A 10,163-nucleotide genomic window follows, 5' to 3' on the forward strand; every position below is an offset into this window, starting at 1 on the left:
TGTACAGACAAGTTATTTACTTATTATAACCCTGGGCCCTTTTTGCCCTGGAAAGTGGGGGTGGGCCAGGGGGCCGGGCCCAGCATGCACCCCCACTTCTTTGGGGGCTGATCCCTCCCCCAGCTCTGCTGGGTCCTGGGGCCACAGCGTCAGGCCGGTGGGGGCAGAGGTAGAGGTGGGAGAGCAGGGGAGAGAGCCTGAGGAGCCACAATGGGGCAGACAGAAGCGGGGGCACGGGGACAGGGACCATGACCCAGAGCATCTGGGTCTGTGGGGGCCTAGCAGGCCTTGGCCTGTCCGCTGGACCGGGCCTCAGAGCAGGCGGCAGGCATTGCCCACGTTATCGGCTGAGGCGTCAAGGTCATGGCTGTAAGGGGAGTCCCAGTCCCTCAGGAAAACGGCCTCCAGCTGGCTCCGTAGACTGCCCCTCCCGTTCTGCGTCACCAGCAGCGAGGTGCCCGCCGTCTCCGTGAAGTAGTTGCCCGACCAGTTGGAGGTTCCTAGAGAGGAATGGGTGGCGCGTAAGGGAGCCCTCAGGGGGCTGCCTGGGGTGTCTGAACCCCCTCTTGTTCAGTGCCCTGTGGTGCTCAGGACACTCACCGATGTAGGTGGCGCGTTCAGTCACCATGTACTTGTTGTGGTTGACACGGGCATACGGGATTCGAGCCTGGGCCTCATCCGCGGGGACCACAAAGAGTTTCTGAGTGGGAGGGGAGGATGGGAAGGAGTGTGTGAGGCACTGGGAGTCGGAGGAACCCCGGGATCAGGGAGCGGGGCATGGTGCCAGGTCTGTGGGACTCCACTGCTTCCCACAGAATCCCTGGGGGCCAGAACAGGGCCAGGTGGAGGGGCACTCTGAGAATGAAAGCTGAAAGGGAGGCCCCGGTGGTCTCATTTGCAAAACACTGTTCCCTACAGAATGGCTCTTGTTCATTCCTGAGGTCTTGTCTCAGATGCCCCCATTTCCAGAACATCTTCCTTGGCCCTTCTCGCTAGGGCAGGGGCTTCCTCTGGGTGTCCCCACCCTGGCCCTGACCCCTCTGCCTGTGCACCCCCCTGGTCCTGACCCCTCTGCCTGGGCCTCCTCCATCCGAGCCCTGACCCGTCTGCCTATGCCCCCCATCCCAGCCCCGACCCCTCTACCTGCCCACTCCCCCAGTCCTGGTCCCAAACCCTTCTCTGTGCCCCCCCACCCCAGCCCCGACCCCTCTACCTGTGCCCCCCTACTCCAGCCCTCACCCTTCTGCCTGGGCCTCCTCCATCCTGGCCCTGACCCCTCTGCTTGTACCTCCCACTCTGGCCCTAACACCTCTCTCTGTGCCCCCCACCCTGGCCCCAACCCTTCTGCCTGGGCCTCCCCATCCCAGCCCTGACCCCTCTGCCTGTGCCCCCAAATCCCAGCCCCGACCCCTCTACCTGCCCACGTCCCCAGTCCCGGTCCCAACACCTCTGTGTACCCCCATCCTGGCCCCAACCCCTCTGCCTGTGCCCCCAAATCCCAGCCCTGGCCCCTCTCCCTGTGCCCCCACCACCCTGGCCCTGACCCGTGGTTTCCCCGCTGTGACAGGGCTTACTCTGGGCTGTCCTTGTCAGTTGACAGATGAGCCCCATGAGGGCTGTGTCCCCAGGACTGCCCCGCACAGGGGCCGAGGGCTGGTGCTTACCACCTGGATGTCGGAGTGGGTATGGTTGTCACGCAGGGCAGCCAGGGACAGCAGGAAGGCCCGCATGGATGGCTCCGAGTGTCCCCAGCAGCTGACCAGCAGGCGTACTTTGACGCCACGCTCATAGGCGGCCCGTCGCAGCCCATCGTCAATGGCAGGCCAGAACCTGGGGACGAGTGTGTAGGAGGTGGGGCAGGATGCAGAGTGTGGCTGTGTCCACAGGCTTTGCCCTCAGCTTTGGGGAACCAAGCCTGGGCCCAGCGTTAGCTATTCAGAGGACGTCCTCATCACTGGCTCCCAGACCCCGTTCCTGCCTCCATAAATCCTACGGGATATTTCCTCTTTCTGGCTGTGGCTCCCATTCCTGCTCTCCAAAACACAGTCCTGTCATCCTCTTTTTTTCTTTCTTTTTTTTTTTTTTGAGATGGAATTTCACTCTTGTTGCCCAGGCTGGAGTGCAATGGCGCGATCTCGGCTCACTGCAACCTCTGCCTCCCGGGTTCAAGTGATTCTCCTGCCTCAGCCTCCCGGGTAGCTGGGATTACAGGCATGCGCTACCACGCCCAGCTAATTTTGTATTTTTAGTAGAGACGGGGTTTCTCCATGTTTATCAAGCTGGTCTCGAACTCCCGACCTCAGGTGATCTGCTCGCCTTGGCCTCCCAAAGTGCTGGGATTACAGGCGTGAGTCACTGCACCCGGTCCATCCTCTTTTTTTCTTTTTGAGACAGGTTCTTGCTCTATCACCCAGGCTGGAGTGCAGTGGCACAATCATAGCTCAGTGCAGCCTCCAACTCCTGGGCTCAAATGATCCTTCTGTCTCAGTCTCCTGAGTAGCTGGGACTGCAGGTGAGTGCCACCGCGCTGGGCTAATCTTCAAATTTTTCTGTAGAGACGAGGTCTCGTTATGTTGCCCAGGCTGGTCTCAAACTCCTAGTGATCCTCCCGCCTCGGCCTCCCAAAGTGTTGGGATTATAGGCATAAGCCACCATGCCTTGGACCCATTGTCTTATCTACTGCCCCTAGAATACCTTCTTTGAGCCCCACAAGCGCCATCATCCACCTGGACATTGCAGTGGGTATGGTTATCCTTCTTATCCCAGGATCACAAATCCCCAAGCTTGCTACTCTAAACCCAAATACTTTTAGCCCCCATTCCCCAACCCCTCATCCTGTTTCCAGCGCATGCCTCCTACCTCCCCAAATCCCACATCCTGCACCCCTGCCTCAGGCTTCCTGCCCTCAACCCCAACATTCTGAGCGCTCTCTTTTTTGTTGTTTTTTTTTTTCTTGAGACAGAGTTTCGCTCTGTCGTCCTGGCTGGAGAGCAGTGGCGCGATCTCAACTCACTGCAACCTCCACCTCCCAGGTTCAAGCAATTCTCCTGCCTCAGCCTCCCTAGTAGTTGGGATTACAAGCACATGCCACCATGCCCGGCTAATTTTTGTATTTTTAGGAGAGATGGGATTTCACCATGTTAGCCAGGCTGGTCTTGAACTCCTGACCTCAAGTGATCCACCCACCTCGGCCCCTCAAAGTGTTGGGATTACAGGCGTGAGCCACCGGGTGCAGCCCTCTCATCCTTTTCTCTGTTTCCTCAAACCTCATCCTGAAACCTCATCCCTGTCTCCTCCGTAATCTCTTTCTTCTGTCTCAAGTACCTAGATACCTTCTTCCCAGTCACCTCCTGGTGACTGTCTCTCCCTGTGGCTTCTCTTCCATCTGTCCCCTTGCCTGGAGCTCCCACCAGCTTTCTGGTCTCCATGATTCCCTCTCCTGTCTCCTGGCCCCCTGCAGTGGCTCCCTATCTCCACACCCGGCAGTACCTGTGAGGGTGGGAGAACTCCAGAGTGGGCAGGTAGTTCATGACTGCGATGTAGATGAAACTCCGGGCATTGTCCACCACGTTGAGTAGAGCCTTCAGGTCTGGAGTGCGGCCACTTGGACACAGGGGTGGGGGCGCACTCTGAGGGCGAGGGGACAGTCAAGACACATGCCCTGCCAGGGGCATCGTCACAGTGGATCTCACATACGGACAGCTCACCACAAGTCAGGTACTGTGGAGCTCAACGAATCCTCAGCCTCCATGAAGAGGAGGGTCAATCACCACATCCATTTCACAGGTGAGGAAACTGAAGCTCAGAGAGGGTAAGTGACTTACTTAAGGTCACACAGCGGATAAATGGAGCCAGGATTTGAACCCAGTCCCTGATCCAGTGGCAACCGCATCACCTGGGAATTTGTTAGAAATGCAAATTCTTGGGCCTCACTGCACATGGCCTACTGAATCAGAGTGCTGGGATGGGGCCCAGGAATCTGGGTTTTAACAAGCCCCCAGCTGATTCTGGGGCACGTTCAGGTTTGAGGACCTCTGCTCAAGTCTTTTTTTTTTTTTTTTTTTTGAGATGGAGTCTTGCTCTGTCTCCCAGGCTGGAGTGCAGTGGCATGATCTCATCTCATTGCAACCTCCACCTCCTGGGTTCAAGTGATTCTCCTGCCTCAGCCTCCCGAGTAGCTGGGATTACAGGTGACCGCCACCCCTCCTGGCTAATTTTTGTATTTTTGGTAGAGATGGGGTTTCACCACGTCTCCCAGGCTGGTCTCCAGCCCCTGAACTCAAGTGATCCATCCATCCCGGACTCCCAAAGTGCTAGGATTACAGGCATGAGCCACCACACCTGGCCCCCCGTCTCCCTTAATACTCAACAGACAAGGAAACTGAGGCTCTAAACGGGGAAGTGGTAATGAGGAGAGCCGTGATCCCCTGTGGGAGGCCCCCGTAGTGAAAGACCCCAATGAGTCATGCTTCCCTGTGTCCACACCTTAGGGTCGTGCCTTCCACGATGACTCGACTTGGACAGGTGACTTGCTCAGGGGGACCTAGGGAGACCTGGGTTGCCTGCCTCCACTAGTGAAACTATCTAAGAGCTAGAAACATCAGTGCCTTGTCCAGAGTGATCAGTATCTGCCATGGGCGAGAGCTAGTGTCGTCCAATAGAGCGTGTTGCAGTGATGCAAATGTCCAATATGGTGGCCACTTGCTACAGGTGCTACTGAGCATATGAAAGGTGGCTACTGCATGCGGAACTGAATTTTGTCTTTTTTTAGAGACAGAGCAGCAGCCTCTTGCCCAGGCTGGAGTGCAGTGTTACAATCAGCTCACTGCAGCCTTGAACTCCAGGGCTCAAGTGATCCTCCTGTCTTAGCCTCCCCAGGGACTACAGGCGCACGCAACCACACCCGGCTAATTTTTATTATGTTTTTGTAGAAACGGTGTCTCCCTAGTTCTTTGGTATCCTGTCTAGAGCAATAAATAATAAGACAAAAAAAAAAAAAAAAAGAAATGATGTCTCCCTATGTTGAACTCCTTGCCTTAAGTGATCCTCCCATCTTGGCCTTGGTCTCCCAAAGGGCTAGGATTACAGGGACGGATGAGAAACCATGCCTTGAAAAAAAATTTGTTTTTGAAACAGGCTGTCACCCAGGCTGGGGTACAGTGGTGTGATCATGGCTTACTGCAGCTTCGATTTCCTGGGCTCAAGAGACCCCCTTGCCTCAGCCTCCCGAGTAGCTGGGACTACATGCATGTACCACCCAATCCAGCTATTTTTTTTTTTTTTTTGTAAAGATAGAGTCTTGCTATGTTGTCCAGGCTGGTCTCAAACTCCTGGCCTCAAGTGATCCTGTCACCTCAACTTGCCAAAGTATTGGGGTTACAGGCATAAGCCACCCCACCTGACCTGAATTATTAATTGCATTTAATGAACTTAAACTGAAAGGGCCACCTGTGGCTATACTGGATGACACAGAGCACCAAAGGTTTGGTGTGCATGAACGCAGGGAACCTCTCCCAGCAGCACTAACAGGTTACCCATTTTCTAACTGAAATAGAGGCAGAGGGATGTTGGGAACTACTCCAGGCCCCTGACCAAGCAGAATGAGCTGGGGTGAGAACTGATGGTCAGGATACGCCCTCCCTATCATCACCAGACAGGGACAGATGGAGGCTGTGAGTGACAGCATGGGGCTGGGACATGACAGGCCCCACTTGCCCCAGACTCACCGCCAGGTAGGCCAGAGCAGGGGTTCCATTGAGGCAGATCTCCATTGGTGTCTCTTGGTTATAGCGGGTGTCATAGAACCGGGGCCAAGTTGATGGGATGGAGCTGCCTGCCTGGCCCAGGAACCAGTAGGCCTCAAAGATCTTGGTCAGGTCTCGAGCCAGGCAGCTGCAGTTGTACATGACCACGCCCAGCTCCTTGACCTGTAGGAGGGCAGTGCTGAGCTCAGGAACAGCGGCCTGGTGCTCACAGATGACAGGGACACTCCCCAGTCTGGCTTCTGGCTATCCTCCTGTCCCTTAGTACCCCTCCACCCCAGCTCCAATAGCTAAAGTCCTAGCATGATTACCAACTTAAGTTTTGATGAAAATCAGTTATTCCAAAGCTCCAGGTTTCCTGAACGTTTGCAATCTGCTGTTGCTTCTACCCTCCACTGAGCTAGCTTCTACTCATTCGTAGGTCTAGGCTGACACATGTCCTCCTTCAGGAAGCCTCCCGTGACTACCCAGCCTGTGTCAGGCACTCCTCCGGGCTCTCATAGTCCCTTGGGATTCCTTCCTCATTCTCTCTGGTGACAAACTGGTCTTCCCACTGGGCTGCGAGGACAGGTACCAGGGATGTCTCAGTCACAGCTGTATCTGCAGCATCTCCCTGCATAATTGCTGAGATTAAAGGTTAGGGGAGCTATCTGTTGAGGAAATGGATTCATGAGTTCATGTGTGTCTTATCTTCACCTCATTCCCCAAGCTGTTTTCTGTTCCCTATCTTGGGCTAATTCCTCCCTATCCTTCAGGGATCAGATTAGTTATACCTCCTTTGGGAAACCCTCCGATACCCCAGGTTGGGGTCTCTGAGCTTCTACGACCCTCTGTTCCCTCCATCCTGGCCCTGACCCTCTGCTTGTGTCTCCCCAACCCTGGCTCTGACCCCTCTGGGCTGTCACTGTTAGGGGACAGGCCAGTCTGCATTGGACTGGGAGTTCCATGAGGTCCATCTGTTACCAGCATGTTCCCAACATTACCCGGGACAGGGCTGGACTTAGAGCAGGCACACAGAGATGTACAATGAAGATCAAATGCGTGCACAGGTCCTTGAATGCCCTGTAGAGGGGCTGGTAGCTGCAACTGGGAATCAGAGGGAGCCCCAGGCTTCCAGGAGCAGGGAGAGGGCAGCAGAGGGCTCCATTTGGGGATTCTTCGTTTTTTAACAGGGTCTCACTGTGTCACTCAGGCTGGAGTGCGGTGGCATGAATACAACCCACTGTAGCCTCAAACTCCTGGGCTGAAGTGATCCTCCCACCTCAGCCTCCCAAGTAGCTGGGACCACAGGTGTGCACCACCACACCTGGCTAATTTTTTTTTTTTGGTAGACGTGGGGTCTCACTATGTTGCCCAGGCTGGTCTCCAACTCCTGGGCTCAAGCGATCCTCCCACCTTGGCCTCCCAAAGTGTTGGGATTACAGGTGTGAGCCACCATGCATAACTTGAATTAGGGAGGCCTGGTAGGCAAGAAGGAAGCCATTACAGAGAATGGGTGGAGACGACTCTGGATTGAGTGAGGGGTGCAGTCAGAGGCTGGGTGCCCTGTGGGGCAGGGATTGGCCTGGAAGGAAGGTAGACAGGGTGCAGGCAGACCTGGGTCAGTGAACGCCAGTCCATGTTGGCACTGCCCAGGTAGAAGTGGGTCTGGTCCACCACCCAGAACTTGGTATGCAGGACGCCATGGGTCAGCTTCTGCATGTCCACCATGCGGACCTGGGCACCTGTGACCAGCAGGGGCAGTGATCAGGGACCAGGCTGGGTACCCCCAGGCCCAGACCAGCCCCAGTTGGGCCCCAGCTCACCACTCTGCAGCAGGGTCTGCAGGTCCATCTGCGGCTGGGGCCCATTGGGTTTGCTCACAGCGATGCGGACATTCACGCCCTTTGGTGCCAGGGTCTGCAGCTGCCGGAGGACCTCCTCACCCTGCAGGGAGGGGAGAGCTTCTGAAGGGCTGGACCAGCCAGCTCTCCAACCCCACAAGGTAATGCCCAGTGGAGTTATTTTGAGACATGATTAGGAGTAAACAGGCTTTACATTAGCCTGTACAAAGACTTTACAGATTAAAATATTAAAAGACTTCCTTATCTGTTTTAAACATCTTTATCTGCTTTAATAATTAGTTGCCCTGTAATCCCCCTCCAAGGCCCCCTGACCCCTCCTGCCCCCTCCTGCCCCTCCAGGGACTTTCTCAAAATTCAGCATCAAGGCAGGGCCTCCAGGCATCTCCCAGGATGGTGGGGGCGAGGCTCAGGCAGGGGGTCCCGGAAGGTATCGGGTGAGGCACGATGATGCCAACAACAGCAACGATCAAGGATGCCCTGGAACCTACTGTGTGCCAGGCCCTGTTCTAGACCCCTTCTCAGTGAACTCACTGAATCCTCACAACCTGGTGAGGCTGGTTTAATTATAATCCCCATGGAGAACTCAGCAGTGGAGTGGGATTTTGTTTTTGTTTGTTTGTTGAGACAGGTCTTGCTACGTTGCCCAGGCTGATCTTCAATTCCTGGGCTCAAGCATTCCTCCTGCCTCAGTCTCCCAAGTAGCTGGTACCTCAGGAGTGTACCACATCCAGCTATGGAGCAGGATTTGAACCCAGACCATCTGCCTCCTACATCTGTGTTTTAAACCACTTCGGAGGGAGCCAGTAGGGAGTGGGAGCTCATACGGTTTTTTTTAACATAAAAACATTTTTTTTAGAGACAGGGTTTCACTATGTTGCCCAGGCTAGAGTGCAGTGGCACGATCATGGCTCACTGCAGCCTCCAATTCCTAGGCTCAAGCCATCCTCCTGCTTTAGCCTCCCAAGTAGCTGGGACCACAGGTGTGTACCACTATGCCTGGCTTTGATTTTCAACTTTTGTAATCATTATTATTATTACTTTTTCTTTTTCTTTTCTTTTTTTTTTGAGACAGGGTCTTGCTATGTTGCCTGGGCTGGAGTGTAGTGGCATGATCACAGCTCACTGCAGCCTCCAACTTCTGGGCTCGAGCCATCCGCCTTCCATCCCGAGTATCTGAGACTGCAGGCGCGCACAACACCCTGCTAATTTTTTGTTTGTTTTTTTTTAGTAGAGACAGGGGTCTCCTTATGTTGCTCAGGCTAGTCTCAAATTCTTGGGCTCAAGTGATCCTCCTGCCTAGGCCTCCCAGAGTGCTGGGATTACAGATGTGAGTCACCACACTTGGCCATAATTATTTTTTTTGCAGGCAGTTCTTAAGGAGCCTTGTAATTTTAGTTAAGTTTTAAGATAACTTCTCACAAAAAGAGGCAGTAGGGAGAAGAAAACAGAAGGAACAAATTCATGGGTTTTCAGTGGAAGAGGTTATCCACGTAGGCTGTTCCTTTTCAAATGGTGAAGCTTTTACGTTCTTAAGTTTGTCTGCAGACCATAGCAGGATATAGTAACAGGAGACAGAAAGGCTAACTCCGTGCCAGGCACTGGGCTAAAATTTACTTGGATTAGTCCATTTCATCCTCACAAGAGCCCTAAGAAGCAGGTGCTATAAATTGACCCCATTTTACAGATAAACTGAAGACGGAGAGAACAGGTGACCTGCCTGGGGTCACACAGCTGGAAGGTGGCCCCTGTCTTGATGCTGGGCTGTTATTTACTCCACTCTTCCATTTCTTTGTGTGACGGGGTCAGGGCAGCTTGTGGGTGAGTGACATCCGCCAACCTAATAATCCCTTGTAACCAAACCCGCACCCTGACATTCAGAGGCCTACAGATGACCGTGACAAACGCCTCCGGTCCAGAGAATCATGTGAAGGCAGCTGCTTGCAAACACCTGTGTCCAATCCTCTGTGTGAGACACGCCCATCTGTCTCCTGGGCTGCAGGAGAAACCCCTTCATCCCCCACAGTCCCCGCTGCCTCCCACCCCCTGCCCCTGCTGCTGGCCAGGGCCAAGGTTGCAGGTACCTGCTGGGCAGAGGGCTCCTGCGTGTGGGTGTCATTGTTGGTGAGGGTCCAGTAGAAGGAGGCGATGTCCAGGCTGCTGTGCGCACCGGCGAGCAGGCCCAGCCAGGCCTGGCTGGTGGAAGGGTTCCCCGTGGAGGCGTTGGGGAAGTCCAGGCCCTCAGGAATGCTTTCCACCAGCACTGCTCTGGGGGGGTGGGGGATGCTGTCAGCCATAGGGTGCTGAAGAGCAACGGCTGGGAGGTGAGTGCTCAGCTGTCCGTCCATGGGTGTGTTGGACAGACTATATATTTTTTTTATTTTTTTATTTTTTTATTTTTGAGACGGAGTCTCGCTCTGTCGCCCAGGCTGGAGTGCAGTAGCCGGATCTCAGCTCACTGCAAGCTCCGCCCCCCGGGTTCACGCCATTCTCCTGCCTCAGCCTCCCAAGTAGCTGGGACTACAGGCGCCTGCCACCTTGCCCGGCTAGTTTTTTTTGT

At 54.7% G+C, this 10,163-nt stretch overlaps 1 protein-coding gene across 7 annotated transcripts in view; it reads right to left on the reverse strand.

Annotated features, from left to right (window-relative positions):
• PLD3 (phospholipase D family member 3) overlaps positions 1-10,163 on the reverse strand; it is a 42,720-nt gene continuing 32,557 nt past the window's right edge. For all 7 annotated transcript variants that reach the window (XM_023229119.3, XM_023229123.1, XM_023229118.2 and 4 more), the window contains 8 exons: positions 9,688-9,871; positions 7,568-7,688; positions 7,359-7,486; positions 5,727-5,927; positions 3,490-3,629; positions 1,665-1,830; positions 601-700; positions 1-500 (listed from right to left, as the gene is read on the reverse strand). In XM_023229119.3, coding sequence (XP_023084887.1) covers positions 313-500; positions 601-700; positions 1,665-1,830; positions 3,490-3,629; positions 5,727-5,927; positions 7,359-7,486; positions 7,568-7,688; positions 9,688-9,871 — 1,228 coding nt within the window. In that variant the 3' untranslated portion in view covers positions 1-312. The remainder of the gene's footprint in view (positions 501-600; positions 701-1,664; positions 1,831-3,489; positions 3,630-5,726; positions 5,928-7,358; positions 7,487-7,567; positions 7,689-9,687; positions 9,872-10,163) is intronic.

The sequence above is a fragment of the Piliocolobus tephrosceles genome, chromosome 21, assembly GCF_002776525.5.
Source record: "Piliocolobus tephrosceles isolate RC106 chromosome 21, ASM277652v3, whole genome shotgun sequence".
Classification (NCBI taxonomy): domain Eukaryota; kingdom Metazoa; phylum Chordata; class Mammalia; order Primates; family Cercopithecidae; genus Piliocolobus; species Piliocolobus tephrosceles.